At 43.4% G+C, this 21239-nt stretch overlaps 1 protein-coding gene across 1 annotated transcript in view; it reads right to left on the reverse strand.

Annotated features, from left to right (window-relative positions):
• LOC141121579 (uncharacterized) overlaps positions 1 to 19547 on the reverse strand; it is a 174657-nt gene extending 155110 nt beyond the window's left edge. The window contains exons 1-6 of the mRNA XM_073611213.1: positions 18829 to 19547; positions 13750 to 13863; positions 13488 to 13622; positions 13278 to 13401; positions 13064 to 13161; positions 12747 to 12974 (exon numbers count right to left, since the gene is read on the reverse strand). Of these exons, the coding sequence (XP_073467314.1) occupies positions 12747 to 12974; positions 13064 to 13161; positions 13278 to 13401; positions 13488 to 13622; positions 13750 to 13863; positions 18829 to 18933 (804 nt within the window). The 5' untranslated portion in view covers positions 18934 to 19547. The remainder of the gene's footprint in view (positions 1 to 12746; positions 12975 to 13063; positions 13162 to 13277; positions 13402 to 13487; positions 13623 to 13749; positions 13864 to 18828) is intronic.
• Positions 19548 to 21239: the final 1692 nt, after the last annotated feature.

Here is a 21239-nt window from a genome sequence, read left to right on the forward strand (position 1 = left end):
AACCCCCTTACAGATACCTAAAAAGACCATTGAAATTAGTGGTTTCTCATCTGAGAGACAGAAATTACCCATTGCTGAAGGACCCTCTTGCAATCTCTATTCTAGAGGAACCAGGGTCAGTACAGGCAGCAGGCAGAGACATGGTCAGCACAGCCAAGGTATTGGTCCAGGCAGCAGGCAAGAACATGGTCCATAAACATAGACAGACAATGAGAGCTAATGTGAGAGGGGTTGAGGTAGTGTCTCAGTCTCAAATTGGTATGTACAACACAGAAAAAAACATTTTGCCCACAGGACTTTTAAAGAGTCACACCTCAGACAGTAGATTTAAAAATATGAAAAATGTATTATCATACATTTAAAAACATGTGCACCACAATATGAAAGACATAAATGATGAACATGAATGGTGCTGCATAGAGTTGAAAAAATTAGATATGACCTGAAGGTACCATACAGATACCCCAATCAATCTAGAGTTGCTGCGCGACTGATCTCTATGCGTTTCACAAGGTAATCCTCGCTTCCTCAGGAGAGGCGCAGGTAGGTATAACCAGTGCCACATGCTGGTCAACTCTCGCCGGAAAAGTAATTCGGTTGGATAAAGAAGGCAAGCTTATGTGTAGTAATATATATGGTAACATACAGAGGGTCTCCCCCAGGCGTGTCCAGAAGTCAACTCCTTTTCCCCATGGGAGCTGTGAAGGGGCGAGGAGATGGTAACAACGTGGTGTGTTCATAGATCTGACAGGAAAAAACGCCACACACCCCTAGGGGGAAGAAAGACCAGACTTGGACAGCCAAGTTCTGTACTGCTGATAAACGTGGTCAGTTTACAGATGGGAAGACAGGACCAGGCAGGATTGGCCAGGTATTGTACAACAATTGACATGGGAAAAGGGACAATTGACATGGGAAAAGCACTGTGCTATATCTCGTTCATTAAAGGGAGCATTTTTTTTTCTTTAGGGTTACAACCACTTTAAATATGTGCTCCAAACTGGCATCACTAACAGTGATTGCCATTATCGATCAAGCAGCACCAGACCTCTCATTATTGTTAAACTCGATCGGGCGCATCTGCCAGATGCACCTGATCTAAGAAACATGGACATCGGGACCGGCATTATGCGATTGCCCAGCAACCGTCCCTCATCCAATCGGAGCTCGACCTGCCAGCCGCACACGCGCAATGAGGCCAGGGGTATCACGGATATAGAGGACACTACCTGACGGTAGCCGCCAATGACATAGAAGCCCATGACGTCAGGCGGCTCCGCCTCTGCTAATAGGGGGTCAGCAGCCACTAACAGGGGGCGGAGGGAAGGAACTACAATTGCAAAAGTGCAAAGGAAAAACAAGCAGGAGAGGAGCAAGAAAGACACGAGAGAACAAAAAGAAGGGGTTGTCAAGACAAAAAAGGGAAATAAAAATTTAAAAGAGAAGTATGGACCTTTTATTTTTGCAGAACCATACTTACCTAGGTGGCTGCATCATTGGTACAATGCTGTATCTGTCCGCCGCCGGCTCTAAGACAGCTGATCACTCAGTTCTCAAGGCTCCCTGAGCAGAGAGCTTGCTCACTGGAATGCTGGGCTGTGGAGGGGGCGGGAGCGTCCGGCTCAGGCACTCAGTGGATCACTGAGAGTCTGAGCCAGGTGTCAGTCCAGGCATGTGGGCGGATCTCAACTTCATTGACGTGATCTTGCCTGAGCCTGGACCGGCTCTATGATGTCAGCTGACAGCGGAGACCGAAGATGACTGGAAGCCAGCTAGCTCAAGGTATGGATATTAGCGGTGGCGTTCTTAGCTGGATGACAGCTATCAAAATGCCTGGTGTATGATGGGAGAGGGGATGCCCACAGCCTCACACTGATCACAGCTACTTGGTCGCAGATGTTCCTTATCCATGCTGTTTCATGCTAACTTCAATGTAGGTGTGCTGCTTATTTTAATAAAGTGATTTTTATTTGATACCTCAGCGATCCACTGTTCGCTTTCTTCTAAATTCTGTGTTGCAGCCTGTCTGGTTCACTCAGACTCACTGTTGAATGTATGTATGAACAAAGGTCGGTCCGTTTGATGTGAACAGATGTGGATTCAGATGCCTGAGTACTTTCTCAGGGTATCCCCGTTCTAGGAATATATTGTACATCTTGCTAGGCTGTTGTTGTCTAACTTTGTCGTCATTGCAAACACGTGAAACCCTCAATAATCAGAGGTCTGGTGTTGCTTGACCGATAATAGCAATCACAGTTAGGGAAGCCAGTTTGGAGCACATATTTAAGTTAACATGCCAGCATGTGAATTCTAATATGTTAATGCACATCCATACGATCTCTGCCTTGGTTTACTGGCTTTTTGGTGGGACTTATTACATCACACCTGTCCAGGGGTGGGTGGTACCTTGTTTTTTGCCTGGTTCTGATTGGTAGATGTCCATTTAAATATTTTGTACAATTGCTGTACACGTATCACATGCCTGATGAAAGGGTCCTGCGTGACTCCGAAACGTTGCACTCTCTTGTTTGTGATGTGATCATACTTCAATAAAGCCATTTGGAATATGAAGATCCGTGGTGTGCTGGCAAATATTTACACCGTGTTCTTCCAGTCTCCAGCTGGTGGTTGCTGCAGCACCCAGTATCCTAGAGCCTTTTCCAGGAACGTGTGGGATGGGAATATGGATGGTTGCTGATAGATAAGGACTGTAACAATATCCTCTAGAAATTTTAGAAAAGGGTGAGCCTTTCTGTGGATATGTGATAGGTGACACATGAATTATAAATTGCAAAATGAAAAAAGGTAAATTGAAACCTTTTTTGTACCAGTAGTGGGACCTTCTTGTTGCTTAACCACTTAAGGACCGCCTAACGCCGATTTACGTCGGCAAAGCGGCACGGGCAGGCAAAATCACGTACATGTACGTGATTTGCCTTCCGCGGGTGGGGGGTCCGATCGGACCCCCCCCCGGTGCCCGAGGCGGTCCCGTTCTGTTCCCCGGCGATCCGAGATGAGGGGGAGGCCATCCGTTCGTGGCCCCCCCCTCGCGATCGCCGCCGGCCAATGGGAACATTCCTTTGCTGCTGTATGCTAAACAGCAGCAAAGGAAATGATGTCATCTCCCCTCGGCTCGGTATTCCGTTACAGCGCCGAGGGGAGAAGACATCAATGTAAGTGCACAACACACTACACACACAGTAGAACATGCCAGGCATACAAAACACCCCGATCCCCCCCCCCCCGATCGCCCCCCGATCCCCCCCCAATCACCCCCCCCTGTCACAAACTGACACCAGCAGGTTTTTTTTTTTTTTTTTTTTTTTTTTTTCTGATTACTGCATAGTGTCAGTTTGTGACAGTTACAGTGTTGGGACAGTTAGTATTACCCCCCTTTAGGTCTAGGGTACCCCCCTAACCCCCCCTAATAAAGTTTTAACCCCTTGATCACCCCCTGTCACCAGTGTCGCTAAGCGATCATTTTTCTGATCGCTGTATTAGTGTCGCTGGTGACGCTAGTTAGTGAGGTAAATATTTAGGTTCGCCGTCAGCGTTTTATAGCGTCAGGGACCCCCTTATACTACCGAATAAATGTTTTAACCCCTTGATTGCCCCCTAGTTAACCCTTTCACCACTGATCACCGTATAACCGTTACGGTTGACGCTGGTTAGTTCGTTTATTTTTTATAGTGTGAGGGCACCCGCCGTTTATTACCGAATAAAGGTTTAGCCCCCTGATCGCCCGGCGGTGATATGCGTCGCCCCAGGCAGCGTCAGATTAGCGCCAGTACCGCTAACACCCACGCACGCAGCATACGCCTCCCTTAGTGGTATAGTATCTGAACGCATCAATATCTGATCCGATCAGATCTATACTAGCGTCCCCAGCAGTTTAGGGTTCCCAAAAACGCAGTGTTAGCGGGATTAGCCCAGATACCCGCTAGCACCTGCGTTTTGCCCCTCCGCCCGGCCCACCCAAGTGCAGTATCGATCGATCGCTGTCACTTACAAAACACTAAACGCATAACTGCAGCGTTCGCAGAGTCAGGCCTGATCCCTGCGATCGCTAACAGTTTTTTTGGTAGCATTTTGGTGAACTGGCAAGCAAGCCCCAGGCAGCGTCAGGTTAGCGCCAGTAGCGCTAACACCCACGCACGCACCGTACACCTCCCTTAGTGGTATAGTATCTGATCGGATCAATATCTGATCCGATCAGATCTATACTAGCGTTCCCAGCAGTTTAGGGTTCCCAAAAACGCAGTGTTAGCGGGATCAGCCCAGATACCTGCTAGCACCTGCGTTTTGCCCCTCCGCCCGGCCCACCCAAGTGCAGTATCGATCGATCACTGTCCCTTACAAAACACTAAACGCATAACTGCAGCGTTCGCAGAGTCAGGCCTGATCCCTGCGATCGCTAACAGTTTTTTTGGTAGCGTTTTGGTGAACTGGCAAGCACCAGCGGCCTAGTACACTCCGGTCGTAGTCAAACCAGCACTGCAGTAACACTTGGTGACGTGGCGAGTCCCATAAGTGCAGTTCAAGCTGGTGAGGTGGCAAGCACAAGTAGTGTCCCGCTGCCACCAAAAAGACAAACACAGGACCGTCGTGCCCATAGTGCCCTTCCTGCTGCATTCGCCAATCCTAATTGGGAACCCACCGCTTCTGCAGCGCCCGTACTTCCCCCATTCACATCCCCAACCAAATGCAGTCGGCTGCATGAGAGGCATTTTTATGTGCTCCCGAGTACCCCTACCCAACGAACCCCCCCAAAAAAGATGTTGTGTCTGCAGCAAGCGCGGATATAGGCGTGACACCCGCTATTATTGTCCCTCCTGTCCTGACAATCCTGGTCTTTGCATTGGTGAATGTTTTGAACGCTACCATTCACTAGTTGAGTATTAGCGTAGGGTACAGCATTGCACAGACTAGGCACACTTTCACAGGGTCTCCCAAGATGCCATCGCATTTTGTGAGACCCGAACCTGGAACCGGTTACCGTTATAAAAGTTAGTTACAAAAAAAGTGTCAAAAAAAAAAATATATATATAAAATAAAAAAAAATAGTTGTCGTTTTATTGTTCTCTCTCTCTCTATTCTCTCTCTATTGTTCTGCTCTTTTTTACTGTATTCTATTCTTCAATGTTTTATTGTTATTATGTTTTATCATGTTTGTTTTTCAGGTATGCAATTTTTTATACTTTACCGTTTACTGTGCTTTATTGTTAACCATTTTTTTGTCTTCAGGTACGCCATTCACGACTTTGAGTGGTTATACCAGAATGATGCCTGCAGATTTAGGTATCATCTTGGTATCATTCTTTTCAGCCAGCGGTCGGCTTTCATGTAAAAGCAATCCTAGCGGCTAATTAGCCTCTAGACTGCTTTTACAAGCCGTGGGAGGGAATGCCCCCCCCACCACCGTCTTCCGTGTTTTTCTCTGGCTCTCCTGTCTCAACAGGGAACCTGAGAATGCAGCCGGTGATTCAGCCAGCTGACCATAGAGCTGATCAGAGACCAGAGTGGCTCCAAACATCTCTATGGCCTAAGAAACCGGAAGCTACGAGCATTTTATGACTTAGATTTCGCCGGATGTAAATAGCGCCATTGGGAAATTGGGGAAGCATTTTATCACACCGATCTTGGTGTGGTCAGATGCTTTGAGGGCAGAGGAGAGATCTAGGGTCTAATAGACCCCAATTTTTTCAAAAAAGAGTACCTGTCACTACCTATTGCTATCATAGGGGATATTTACATTCCCCGAGATAACAATAAAAATGATTAAAAAAAAAAAATATGAAAGGAACAGTTTAAAAATAAGATAAAAAAAGCAGAAAAATAATAAAGAAAAAAAAAAAAAAAAAAAAAAGCACCCCTGTCGCCCCCTGCTCTCGCGCTAAGGCGAACGCAATCGGCGGTCTGTCGTCAAACGTAAACAGCAATTGCACCATGCATGTGAGGTATCACCGCGAAGGTCAGATCGAGGGCAGTAATTTTTGCAGTAGACCTCCTCTGTAGATCTAAAGTGGTAACCTGTAAAGGCTTTTAAAGGCTTTTAAAAATGTATTTATTTTGTTGCCACTGCACGTTTGTGCGCAATTTTAAAGCATGTCATGTTTGGTATCCATGTACTCGGCCTAAGATCATCTTTTTTATTTCATCAAACATTTGGGCAATATAGTGTGTTTTAGTGCATTAAAATTTAAAAAAGTGTGTTTTTTCCCCAAAAAATGCGTTTGAAAAATCGCTGCGCAAATACTGTGTGGAAAAAAAAAATGAAACACCCACCATTTTAATCTGTAGGGCATTTGCTTTAAAAAAATATATAATGTTTGGGGGTTCAAAGTAATTTTTTTGCAAAAAAAAAAAAACTTTTTCATGTAAACAATAAGTGTCAGAAAGGGCTTTGTCTTCAAGTGGTTAGAAGAGTGGGTGATGTGTGACATAAGCTTCTAAATGTTGTGCATAAAATGCCAGGACAGTTCAAAACCCCCCCAAATGACCCCATTTTGGAAAGTAGACACCCCAAGCTATTTGCTGAGAGGCATGTCGAGTCCATGGAATATTTTATATTGCGACACAAGTTGCGGGAAAGAGACACATTTTTTTTTTTTTTTTTTGCACAAAGTTGTCACTAAATGATATATTGCTCAAACATGCCATGGGAATATGTGAAATTACACCCCAAAATACATTCTGCTGCTTCTCCTGAGTACGGGGATACCACATGTGTGAGACTTTTTGGGAGCCTAGCCACGTACGGGACCCCGAAAACCAAGCACCGCCTTCAGGCTTTCTAAGGGCGTGAATTTTTGATTTCACTCTTCACTGCCTATCACAGTTTCGGAGGCCATGGAATGCCCAGGTGGCACAAAACCCCCCCAAGTGACCCCATTTTGGAAAGTAGACACCCCAAGCTATTTGCTGAGAGGTATAGTGAGTATTTTGCAGACCTCACTTTTTGTCACAAAGTTTTGAAAATTGAAAAAAGAAAAAAAAAAATGTTTTTTCTTGTCTTTCTTCATTTTCAAAAACAAATGAGAGCTGCAAAATACTCACCATGCCTCTCAGCAAATAGCTTGGGGTGTCTACTTTCCAAAATGGGGTCATTTGGGGGGGTTTTGTGCCACCTGGGCATTCCATGGCCTCCGAAACTGTGATAGGCAGTGAAGAGTGAAATAAAAAATTTTCACCCTTAGAAATCCTGAAGGCGGTGATTGGATTTTGGGGCCCCGTACGCGGCTAGGCTCCCAAAAAGTCCCACACATGTGGTATCCCCATACTCAGGAGAAGCAGCTAAATGTATTTTGGGGTGCAATTCCACATATGCCCATGGCCTGTGTGAGCAATATATCATTTAGTGACAACTTTATGCAAAAAAAAAAAAAAAAAAAGTGTCACTTTCCCACAACTTGTGTCAAAATATAAAATATTCCATGGACTCAATATGCCTCTCAGCAAATAGCTTGGGGTGTCTACTTTCCAAAATGGGGTCATTTTGGGGGGTTTTGTGCCACCTGGGCATTCCATGGCCTCCGAAACTGTGATAGGTAGTGAGGAGTAAAATCAAAAATTTACACCCTTAGAAATCCTGAAGGCGGTGATTGGTTTTCGGGGCCCCGTACGCGGCTAGGCTCCCAAAAAGTCCCACACATGTGGTATCCCCGTACTCAGGAGAAGCAGCTGAATGTATTTTGGGGTGCAATTCCACATAGGCCCATGGCCTGTGTGAGCAATATATCATTTAGTGACAACTTTTTGTAAATATTTTTTTTTTTTTTTTGTCATTATTCAATCACTTGGGACAAAAAAAATAAATATTCAATGGGTTCAACATGCCTCTCAGCAATTTCCTTGGGGTGTCTACTTTCCAAAATGGGGTCACTTGGGGGGGTTTTGTACTGCCCTGTCATTTTAGCACCTCAAGAAATGACATAGGCAGTCATAAACTAAAAGCTGTGTAAATTACAGAAAATGTACCCTAGTTTGTAGACGCTATAACTTTTGCGTAAACCAATAAATATACGCTTATTGACATTTTTTTTACCAAAGACATGTGGCCGAATACATTTTGGCCTAAATGTATGACTAAAATTTAGTTTATTGGATTTTTTTTATAACAAAAAGTAGAAAATATCATTTTTTTTCAAAATTTTCGGTCTTTTTCCGTTTATAGCGCAAAAAATAAAAACCGCAGAGGTGATCAAATACCATCAAAAGAAAGCTCTATTTGTGGGAAGAAAAGGACGCAAATTTCGTTTGGGTACAGCATTGCATGACCGCGCAATTAGCAGTTAAAGCGATGCAGTGCCAAATTGGAAAAAGACCTCTGGTCCTTAGGCAGCATAATGGTCCGGGGCTCAAGTGGTTAATAGGGCTGTAATATTTGATCGTTGAAATCTACGCCACCCATGAACCGATTATAATCATGAATGCACTTGAGCTTTTGTACTCAACAGTGTCTTCCATGGATTTCCACCGAGGTGTCAGTGTGAATGGAGGACAGGACATATACTGTACATCTCACTTGTTCCTCCACTTCAGGGACAACACGTCTTCATTTCTCAAACTCGCCGATTCCCCCTTTTGTAGCCTTGTGGTCATTAGCCTTTGTGGGAGGCCTTTCCGATTGTTTCGAGTTGTAGAGCAGGCAAAGGTTTTCTGGAGGTACAGGTGGTGGAAAAGGGCAGACTTGTGTAAAAGTCATCCAGGTAGAGGTGGAACCCCTTTTTTAAATAGTGGAAATGCAAGGTACCAGATAATGTTTCCACTAGTAGATTGGGCAGTCAGTGGGCTGGAGCTGGCTATCTTTGCCTTCATATACACAGAAGGCATATGTACCCTGTAGCCCTTTCACAGAGCTTGTATAGCTTCACTCTATATCTGGCACTTTTACTGGGGATGTACTGTCTTTTTACCAGCTTACCAGTGAAATTGACAATGGACTCATCAACACAGATTTGCTTGTCAGGGATATACAACTGAGCAAATTTCTGGGGGCAAAAGTGAGTGAACTTTGTAAAGCTTATCCTATCCAGGCTGATTTCTGGGAGGGCAGATTGTATTGCTGTTAAAATGGGGGAAGCGTATGATCATGTCATAGTGTGACCTTGACATAACAGCTGAATACAGTGGCATGTGATGAATGGGGTTTGTGGACCAGTAAGCGTGTAATTCATTTCTTTGTAAGTGCGAGGCCCGCAAATAATTCAAATTTCTCCACTAAGACAGATCTACATTCAAATGGATGGACATAATATGAAGTTTGGTTATTTGCAATGTATTGCTGGGCAAAAAGCTTGGTCTGGTCCACAATTAACTGAAATAAATCAATAAATGAAAAATAAATAAAAAAAAAAAAAAAATTGTAAAAAAATGTTCTGTGTTCGCCTGAACACCTTGCTGTGCAGTAAAAGGGAGGATACTAGCTGATCCTGAATTGGTCAAAGCCATGCTGGATTCGCAAGTGCCTCTGGGAGACTTGTATGGGCCCCAATTCTTGGGGGGCTGACATATCACCCCAGTACTAGTCAGACAGTACAAAAGTATTCTCCTGCGCTCGAGGGCGGTGTAATGCTAATAGATGTATCACAGATTCTTGGTGATTCAAAGGAAAGCACATGTTTTGCTGCCTTCTGGGGGTTGGGGGAGAATACTGTAAAACAAAGAAAAGAGGACACACCAACCTTGCACATTATCCAAGTGGTATCTTTAATAATGTATAAAAAGGAAAAAACTCACAAAACACATTCATTTCCTTCACTCAGGACAGGAAAGTGGCTTCTCCCCTGTGTGAGATCTCTGATGTTTGGAAAGCTTAGACTTCGTTGAAAAACATTTCTCGCACTCAGGACAGGAATACGGCTTTTCCCCCCGTGTGAGATCTTTGATGTGAGACAAGTTCTGAATTATGTTTAAAACATTTCCCGCAAAAAGAACATGAATACGGCTTCTCACCTGTGTGCAATCTCTGATGTGTGTAAAGACTGGCCTTCTCAATAAAACATTTCCCGCACTCATTACAGGAATAACGTTTCTCACCTGTGTGCAATCTCTGATGATGATGATTAAGACTGGACTTATCTGAAAAACATTTTCCACACTCAGGACAGGAATACGGCTTCTCCCCTGTGTGAGATCTCTGATGTGTGTAAAGACTGGCCTTCTCAATAAAACATTTCCCGCACTCATTACAGGAATAACGTTTCTCACCTGTGTGCAATCTCTGATGATGATGATTAAGACTGGACTTATCTGAAAAACATTTTCCACACTCAGGACAGGAATACGGCTTCTCCCCTGTGTGAGATCTCTGATGTAGAACAAGTGCACATTTTTGTATAAAGCATTTGCCACACTCAGAACAGGAATACGGCTTCTCCCCCGTGTGAGATCTCTGATGTAGAACAAGCTTTGATTTACTTACAAAACATTTCCCACACTCAAGACAGGAAAATGGCTTTTCCCCAGTGTGAGATCTCTGATGTTCTCTAAGATGGGACTTCAATGAAAAGCATTTCCGGCACTCAGAGCAGGAATGTGGCTTCTCTCCTGTGTGAGTTCTTGTATGCACGATAAGCCAGGATTTAAATTTGAAAGACTTCCCACACTCAGTACAGGGAAACTTCTTATCTATAGGAAGGTCGGCACCATCCCTCACAGTCTGAGGTTCCTCAGGATAAGAGGAATACGATGGTCCATCTACACTGTGTGGTGCCGGATGGACATTTGAGGTAGCCGGGTTTTCTCCTGGACTATACTGTGTGATGTCCTCATCTTCTACTTTACAGTCTGGAGACAAAGTGAGACAATCCTCTGAGGTTTTCCTCATCTCCCGTCCATCTACTAAAATAGGAATAAAAAGATTATTACTAGACATGAGCAGATTGGTTCCCCTAAACCAGGATTCCGCCCACATCATGCAGCTTTGTATCTGAAGATCTTCCAATTCCACCCTCAGGGTAACTAGTAAATTGGTCCTCTGATCTCCTAATAGTTCATTTCTTTATTCATGGACCTTATTCTAAGAGTGAGGAAACGAGAACTGTCTTTTATAGGAGTGACAGTGGTGAGGGGCTTATAGGACAAGTGTCCCCACCCCCTCTATCACTCATTGCCATCTTCCCAACACAAGAAGTACTGCACTTCCTTATTTAGTCCATGATTTAGTCATGAATAACAGTGGGGCTGAGCCCCACCAGAGGTCAGAGAGTGAAGATAGGGGGAGAACAACCAAGATGAAGACTGGACTCATCCTGAAGACCACCATCATTGGGTTATTGACTCCTCCCTCATTATCACTTACTGTTTAAGGTGCCAAAGTTTGAGGATATTATCACATTATTATCAACATATAAAAGTCTGTGCTCCAATCAAATCATCAGATATAAAAATGTCCAGCTGGTAGAAAATGGGTGTAACAAAAGAGAATACATATTATGTTTATATATAGCAGTGGGTAGAGGGCAGGAGTCAGGACTATGTAATGTACAACATATTGTATAAGATACAACAGATAGGACTATATAGTATCAAAATATGTAGTGTACAACATAGAATATATAGTGCAGGGGTCGGAGCATCCAGAAACAGAGTAGATGGGTCAGCCACTGGGTTATGAATATTTATCTCACCTTTGCCAATCCCTGGGAGGGGGGTCCCAGAAGGTGGCTGGGGAGAAGATAAATGTTTGGGGGGGCTGTTCAGTTCTGGGGCCTCTGTCCTAGGAGTCTGCCTGTGTTACTCAAGAGCTGTGGCTGTCAGGCCTCAGCATGTGCTTGGATGAGGGATTGATAGAACCTGGACTTAAAGACATTTGCCAGAGGACACTACCCTGGTACCTGGGCTGGCAGCCTCTGAACAGGGAAGGGAGACCCCTTTTTTTTTCCTGCGCCCTCTCAGGGGGTGAGCACTACAAACAACATATAGTAAAAAGTGCAAGGCTTAAGACTACATTGTGTGCAATATAAATTATATAGTGTAATGGTCAGGACCAATAATATTGGTATTCAGTAACCCTTCGGTAGTCTAGGGAGTGATTTACTAAAACTGGAGCACTCAGAATCTGGTGCAGCTGCAGAGGGCCCACGCCGCTGCCTCACATCTCCTGAGACTGCACTCAGTGACTTGGGTCTGAGACTATACAGACATATCCCTCCACCCGGCACAGCCAGCAGACAACACAGCAAGTAACCCTGGGAGAATTGTTCTATCAGAGATCTTGCTAGACCCGGGCATGGAGAAGAAGACCCAAGGCCCAGGCGCCTAGGTTGAGTAACGCCTATGGTGAAAGTCAACATTTTGCTGTTAGCTGAAACGCAGAATCTCCATAAATCCAGTCTAGATACATAAATTGTGTTTGCAGCACAGAGAAGAGAAATACAGGAATACAGGACAGGGAACACAGCTCAGGAAAGTGACCAGGGTATTACAGGCTGATATCACCCAGTCCTTGTCCCACACTGGACCAATCAGTGAGCAGTATTGTTGAAGGAATGTTTTTAGTGTTAATGACCCACCTGTGCTGATCTCTGTAGGAGTGTCCTCCTCTATAAATGTCCCCGTTATTCCATCCTCCTCCATAGACTGCTGATCACCCCTCACATATCTCTCTTCTTCTTCTGCTTTAATCTCAACTTTACATTCTCTCAGATTTCCACTCTGAATATATAATAAAAATTACATCAATAATAACAATGCAGATAATGTACAGATCCTAATGATACTATCAGTGATTGTTCCTCATCTACCTGATGATGGTGAGGGATGGTGTGACCTTCCTGTGTGGAATCCCGGGAATACAGAGGACGGGGACATCTCTCTGGTGGGTTTCTGCAGCTGGATGACTCCACCATGGTGTCCTGGTACAGATCTTTGTATACCTTTAGAGACTTTGACTCCATCATCACCCCATCCTCATCATCCTCCTGTTTTATCTCTTCTTTAATATCAACTTTAGAATCCCTCAAGTTTACACTCTTAATATATGATAAAAATGACATGAATTGTAACAATGTATATAATGTACAGATCCTAATGATAGTATCAGTGATTGTTCCTCATCTACCTGATAATGGTGAGGGATGGTGTGATCTTCCTCTGTGGAATCCCGGGAATACAGAGGACGGGGACATCTCTCTGGTGGGTTCCCATTACTGGATCCATCTGTAGGAAACACACACACTGACTGAATACATTGTTTCTATGTGTTTATCAGATAATGGGGGATCTAGATGGACCCTCCATACTGCTCTCTTCTTTACAATGAAGTCTCCTCTTACCCGGTGATGTGAGGTGCGGCTGATTGTCCATCATGACGTCCTTGTAGAGATCCTTGTGTCCTTCTAAATACTCCCACTCCTGTATGGAGAAATATACAGTGACATCCTGACACCTTATAGGAACCTGACACACACAATGATACAGTCACCATCCAGACACATCCCTTGTCTGTTACTGGATAATGTCCCAGAATTCCCAGCACCGCTCACCTCTCCTGTCAGCAGCTCCATCATCTTCTTGGTGACTTCTAGAATCTTCTGCTTGTTGTGTCTCTCAGGTTTTAGGGAGTCACATGGAGGCACTGTGATGGTCATATGATCTGCAGACTTCAGAATCGAAAACCTCTGTATTGGAAAACCAATAGGAATATCATGTTAGAATCCCAGAATCCTCCTCACCTCTCCGGTCAGGTCTGTGTTTTAATAATAGAGATAAGAGTGATGTCATGTGACCTCCCAGAATCCTCCTCACCTTTCCGATCAGCAGGTAGATGATCTCCAGGGTGAGGTTTAGTATCCTCTCAGTCATGTGACTCTGGTCCTCCTCCATCCTCACTGGTGTGGTCATGTGATCTATACAGGTTTTCTGTAGACAGAGAATTATCTGGACTGTATTGGTTGTACAATATTAGAATAGCAATTTAAGGCAATAACAGGTGTGTTGCCCCCAGTAGGAGTCGGCACATGTGTAGGGAGCTGCTGTCTCATGTTTGTATTTTTAAATGCTTTTGCTTGCAGAGTTACCAAAGCTATAATACACACTAAAGATTAAATCCACGCTACAAGATAGGAGACACACACACACATATATATGTTCTGTCTCTGGGACAGCTAGCTAAACCTTCTTATCCCAATAACTTCAGATACCATATTTCTTTGATCTCAGTTTTATTAGAACAAGCCAGGTGAATCTACAAATAACAGAAATAGACTTCAATAAGTACAATATTGTGTACAATACAGCATACATTGCATAAACAACGATATACAGTACAAGATGAGATAATAAAAACTTACTTTTAAAGTTCTCTAAGGGGTGATGACAATAGATTGAGAAATACATGTGTTGTTTCCTGAATGTCTTCTCAAAGAATGGTGACTGTTTCACTTCCTGTTAAGATTCTACCCAGAATTCCCTGCTTGCTGACAACTTCCTTAATTATACATACAATAAACAATTAAACAGAACTGCAGCAATACCAAAAGGGAACGCTAGATGGAGCCTGCACACCACATATGATTGTCTTAAGAAAATTACACATTTTGCATGTAAATTTTAACAACACAGGTACAAATAGTCAGCGCATACACATCTGGTGGACAGAACAATATATATAGAGATATATATATAGAGACATATATAGTGTATATACACACAAATATGGCAACCGTGGATCTCCCACACTTCCTCCTGCCTAACTTTGACAGGTCATTACTTGATCCTTGATTACTGTTTTATTTGTAAACAATACAATCCCCACCCAACAAAGCTTAATGCTCGGTGGCCTCCCTACATACTCTCCCCCCTCCTTACTCTCCTATTCTTGTCTTGTCTATTTTCTTCACTCCGAGTTGTTAAAATAATGTGATATTCAACCTACCCTACTAGACCCTTCTTGGTAATACACCAGACTGTCAAGAAGACCGGGTCTTAATAGGGTTGCTAAGATAAACGTACAGTAAAACCTCGGTTTGAGAGCCTTTTGCAAGACAAGCAAAAATTTTTGATTAATTTTGACTTGATATACAAGTGATGTCTTGATATAAGAGCAGTGTCATGTCACAACTGAGTAGAAAAGAGAAGAGAGGCGCCTCTAAGTGTAGCAATATGGTTACATTTAATGAAGGTACAACATTTAGAAACATATTGCTACACTTATGCCGCGTACACACGGTCGGACTTTTCGTCTACAAAAGTCCAACGGACGCCGACGGACTAAAGCTGGCTGGTAATCCGATCGTGTGTGGGCTTCTCCGGACTTTCAGCAGACTTTTTCAGTCTCAAATCCGACGGACTTTAGATTTGAAACATGCTTCAAATCTTTACGTCGTAACTACGACGGACCCCGAAATCCGCTCGTCTGTGTGCTAGTCCGACGGACAAAAACCCATGCTAGGGCAGCTATTGGCTACTGGCTATGAACTTCCTTATTTTAGTCCGGTGTACGTCATCACGTACGAATCCGTCTGACTTTTGTGTGGTCGTGTGTAGGCAAGTCCGTTCGTTAGAAAGTCTGCTGCAAGTCCGCCGAAAGTCCGCCGGAAGTCCGCCGGAAGTCTGTCGGACAGGCTGTCGGACTTTTGTAGACGAAAAGTCCGACCGTGTGTACGCGGCATTAGAGGCGCCTCTCTTCTCTTTTCTACCCTGTAGCTCCTGCTGGATTTTACTTCTACTCCCCTTGTGGATGGACATTTTATGGTTACACAACCTGGTCACATTGCTATAATCTTTTTATATGGACTATAAACTGAAGGACTTATGAATCAATGGTTGTGGAACAAATCATTTGAGTTTCCATGATTTCTTATGGGGAAATTCGCTTTGATATACAAGTGCTTTGGATTACAAGCATGTTTCTGGAACTAATTATGCTCGCAATCCAATGTTTTATTGTATACTGTTGTCTGGAATGTCCACATTTGAAACATATTATGCCTTTGAAATATTACCTTTTTCCTTGCTGTTTTGTCTGTTTCTTATGAGAACATACTGTACAAAATCCGTTATTAAAAATGATGAACAAGAAAAAAGCACAATAAAGTACCGGTACTTGTAAAAATAAAATGATATTCACATAAAAAAAAGCTGTAATATCAGGGATAGTTAGCTATAGACAGAATCCCTGATTGGAGGACTTAGATATCTTATAACAGGGAGTTTCCAGGAAGTAGACACAGAATTGGACAACATGGCCATCCATGCAGGAGCTATTGATGTGATAGCTGATGTATTTCACTCAGACCATAAAGAGATTATTAGACAAGCGTTTCTGTGCTCTAATAGTTAAACAACGCAACTTCTGTGTATATCTGAAGTTTGGTGACAGACGTTGCTCTGTTCTGTCTGGCACTGTTCATCTCACATGCCAGCTACTGTACTGTATGTCTGTAATGGTCACCTTGCGATATATTGTTAGGTTAATTTCTTTCATAAAGTCCAACTTTGGGAAACTTAAAATTATCCTTTGCAGTGGGAATGTGCCCTCACTGCAAGTGTTGGTTGCTAGCTTAGGTCTAGGGGACATAGAAAAGATGAAACACCCAAAAAACAAAAAGGAATAGAGTTTAAAGTGATCAATTCACAAAATTAGTTAGTCAACACCAACGTCCCTTTATGATGAATGAAGAGGAAGAAAAAGCCCCTATCGGGGACTGTATGGGACTTTCTGGGTGCTATTCATATACTCATCAAGAGTAGTAATTAAAAAAGTATTTTATTTTTACACATCACATGAAAGAAAGAAGTTATACAATGATACATTTCTTCCATAAAAAAATACCACACTTTTGTTCTACATGTTTCGCCTTACGGCTTCCTCAGGAACATGCCTGGATATTCTTATCAAATGAATAAATATACAAAGATTATAGATACATGTTTTAATACTCTTAGAACAAAACATTTTCAAAAGATTTTTTCCAAGTCTTACTAAACAACATATGGCTGTACCTGGATAATTGCGGAAACCTTTGAATGTGTAGCTCTGTGAAGCCATATGTTGTTTAGTAAGACTTGAAAAAAATCTTTTGAAAATGTTTTGTTCTAAGAGTATTAAAACATGTATCTATAATCTTCGTATTCATTAGATAAGAATATCCACGCATGTTCCTGAGGAAGCCTTAAGGCGAAACATGTAGAACAAAAGTGTGGTAATTTTTTATGGAAGAAATGTATCATTGTATACCTTCTTTCTTTCATGTGAATGTGTAAAAATAAAATACTTTTTTAATTACTACTGTTGATGAGTATATGAATAGCACCCAGAAAGTCCCATACATTCCCCGATAGGGGCTTTTTCTTACCCAAAAAATAAAACCTACTAATGTACTCACATGACTTCAATGCACAGAGCCCCTCATACAAGTCTAATTATCAACCACTTATAACCAACATACAAAAACTTTTCTCTTTAGCAGAACACATGAGATAATGCATTACAGGGGTTGTAAACCCTCAAGGTTTTTCACCTTCATGCATTTTATGCATGAAGGTGAAAAACCTTTTGTGTTGCAACAGCCCCCCAGAGCCCCCCTAACCCGGGGACGGGCACAGCAACTCCAGCCGCTGTCTTTGGCCCTCATTGGACAGATTGATAGCAGTCTGAGCCATTGTCTCCCGCTGCTGTCAATCAAATCCAGTGACAAGGGATCTGGGGGCCGAGTCCTGCTGTCTGTGTCAATGGATGCAGCAGCCGGACTCGGGAGCGTGCCCGCACGGGTGCCCTCATGGAAATTGGCTTTCCGTGGGGGGCACTCCATGAGGAGTAGGAGCCAGGAGCGCCACCGGGGGGGACCCCAGAAAAGGAAGATCGGAGCCGCTCTGTGCAAAACCCTTGCACAGAGGAGGTAAGTATAACATGTTTGTTATTTAACCACTTCAGCCCCGGATTTGCCTGCTTATTGACTAGGCCATTTTTTGCGATTTGGCGCTGCGTCACTTTAACTGACAATTGCGCGGTCGTGCGTCACTGTACCTAACCAAAATTTTTCCCACAAATTGTGCTTTCTTTTGGTGGTATTTGATCGCCTCTGCGGTTTTTATTTTTTGCGCTATAAAGAAAAAAAAGAGCGACAATTTTGAAAAAAACCCCACAATATTTAGTACTTTTTGCTACAATAAATATCCCCAATTTTTCTAAAAAAAAGCTATTTTCTTCCTCAGTTTAGGGCGATATGTATTCTTCTACATATTTTTGGTAATAAAAGTCGCAATAAGCGTATATTGATTGGTTTGCGCAAAACTTATAGCGTCTACAAAATAGGGGATAGATTTATGGCATTTTTATTAATTTTTTTTTACTAGTAATGGCGGTGATCTGCGATTTTTATCGGGACTGCGACATTGCGGCGTACACTTTTGACACATTTTTAGGACCATTGGCATTTATACAGCGATCAGTGCTATAAAAATGCACTGATTACTGTGTAACACTAGGGGGGGGCGATCAAGGGGTTAAATGTGTTCCCTCACTGTGTTGTAACTGTGGAGGGGGATGGGAGTGACTAGAGGAGATGACAGATCTTGGTCCTAGCTAGTCTTAAATAAATCCCCCATCCCTCACCACTAATAAAAGTGGTATAAACTGTTACTGATGAGGTGAGGAGAGAAGGTGATTGGTGGGAAAGGTGATACATCTCCAAAATGAGGAGAATGTTCCGGCCCCATAAGTGGGGAAATGTTCTGCCCCTGAAGGGGTTAATCTAGGTTTCCACACTATATATGTGTGTATCATCATCTGCTGGAGATAAAAGACATCACAGTGACTATGGAGGAAGAGGACGGACATGACGGGGGGTTACTGGGTGTAAATAGAAAATAAGATCTTATTACCTCCTCTGCTGCCACTTCCAGCAACGTCTTCTCTCTACTTCCTCCCGACTCACCTCTCACCCAGAACTTCCTGTCTGTACCTGACATCACTTCCTGTCTGTACATGACATCACTTCCTGTCTGTACCTGACATCACTTCCTGTCTATGTCCAAGGGGGTCTGGCTGCAGAGTTGAGCTTAACTGAGGACAGGAAGCACGTGGCCTCCACTCCACTTTTTTTTTTTTTTTTGTTTACTGACCTTTATTGTGAATCTCTGCAGCTGGAGCTCCACTATCACAGGAAACAGCCTGGGATTTGCAGAAATACAAGATATTTTTGGGAGGTTTTGTACTTTCTGTTAAAGTGTTGTCCTTAAAGTGACTGTAAGGGTTTGTTTTTTTTTTTTAAATAACAAACATATGATACTTACCTCCACTGTGCAGCTCGTTTTGCACAGAGTGGCCCCGAACATCCTCTTCTGGGGTCCCCCAGCGGCTCTCGCTGCTCCTCCCCACATTAGTTAACCCGCTAGGAGAAGCGCTCTCCCGGGGGATTACCTTGCGGGCCTGCTCCCAAGTCCAGCATTTGCGTCCATAGCCGCCAAATCCTGGACTCGGCCCCGCCCCCCGCGTCATTGGATTTGATTGACAGCAGCGGGAGCCAATGGCTGCGCTGCTACTAATCTATCCAATCAAGAGCCTGGGATTAGGGTTGCCACCTTTTCTGCAAGCCAAACCCTAACTCTTTAGCGGCAGAGGGCAATTTTTTTTTTGCAGTAAACATTATAGGATTATGAAAGACCTGGGACATGTTTGGGTGTCCCAAGGAGAGAAGTAATACGGCGAACGGTGGGTGTGGCCAAATTGCTCTGGCTGACATCATCACCCCACTCTTCAGTGATGCCAAATCTGCCCCCAGACATCCACCTGCAGCTCCCGTACGGCAACAGATTTGTGTGTGATTATCTCAGTTACTTTTTGAGCCACAGCCCATCCTGAATAATGTGTCCAGGTTTCAGATGGACTGAAACCTGGACACACGATTCAAAACCCGGACTGTCCGGGTAAATCCTGGACAGGTGGTGACCCTAACTGAACTCTGTATGTTGGGCTGTATATGACATGTTCCTGACCATTGCACTCTGTAGCTTAGGCTGTATATGGCACTCCTAACCACTGCACTATGTATGGTGAGCTGTATATGATACACTCCTAACCACTGCACTATGTATGGTGAGCTGTATATGATACACTCCTGACCACTGCACTATGTATGGTGAGCTGTATATGATACACTCCTGACCACTGCACTATGTATGGCGGGCTGTATATGATATACTCCTGACCACTGCACTATGTATGGTGAGCTGTATATGGTATACTCCTGACCACTGCACTATGTATGGTGAGCTGTATATGATACACTCCTGACCACTGCACTATGTATGGCGGGCTGTATATGATATACTCCTGACCACTGCACTCATACCTCCCAACTTTTTGAAATGGGAATGAGGGACACCAATCTGCAAAAGTATGCAGGCATAGGACACACCCCTTGCCACGCCCCCTTAAAGGAGAATTGTACAAAAAAACAAGATTGGTTAAACCCACAAGTGCTTTTTTTACCACTGCTATTCCTTTATATTGGCTTTTGGAATTTACAAATGCAGCCATTTAGAAATCAGATGAAAGGTTTAGCTCTGGGAAACACTTTTTGATAGACAAAAAGTGCATTTTATAAACATCTATATAGATCAGACCAAAATGAGGGACAAATGAGGAGGAATAAGGGACATTGCTCCAAATCAGGGACAGTTGGGAGCTATAACTGCACTATGTACTCTGGGCTGCATATGATATACTCCTGACCACTGCATTCTGTAAGTTAGGCTGTATATGATACTCCTAACCACTGCACTATATATGGTGGACTGTATATAATACACTCCTGACCACTGCACTCTGTATGGTGAGCTGTATATGATATACTCCTGACCACTGCACTATATATGGTGGACTGTATATAATACACTCCTGACCACTGCACTCTGTATGGTGGACTGTATATGATATACTCCTGACCACTGCACTCTGTATGGTGGACTGTATATGATATACTCCTGACCACTGCACTCTGTATGGTGGACTGTATATGATATACTCCTGACCACTGCACTCTGTATGGTGAGCTGTATATGATATACTCCTGACCACTGCACTATGTATGGTGGAGTGTATATGATACACTCCTGACCACTGCACTCCGTATGGTGAGCTGTATATGATACACTCCTGACCACTGAACTATGTATGGTGGACTGTATATGATATACTCCTGAGCACTGCACTCTGTATGGTGAGCTGTATATGATATACTCCTGACCACTGCACTATGTATGGTGGACTGTATATGATATACCCCTGACCA

This window comes from Aquarana catesbeiana, unplaced genomic scaffold (genome assembly GCF_042186555.1).
Source record: "Aquarana catesbeiana isolate 2022-GZ unplaced genomic scaffold, ASM4218655v1 unanchor225, whole genome shotgun sequence".
NCBI classification, from domain to species: domain Eukaryota; kingdom Metazoa; phylum Chordata; class Amphibia; order Anura; family Ranidae; genus Aquarana; species Aquarana catesbeiana.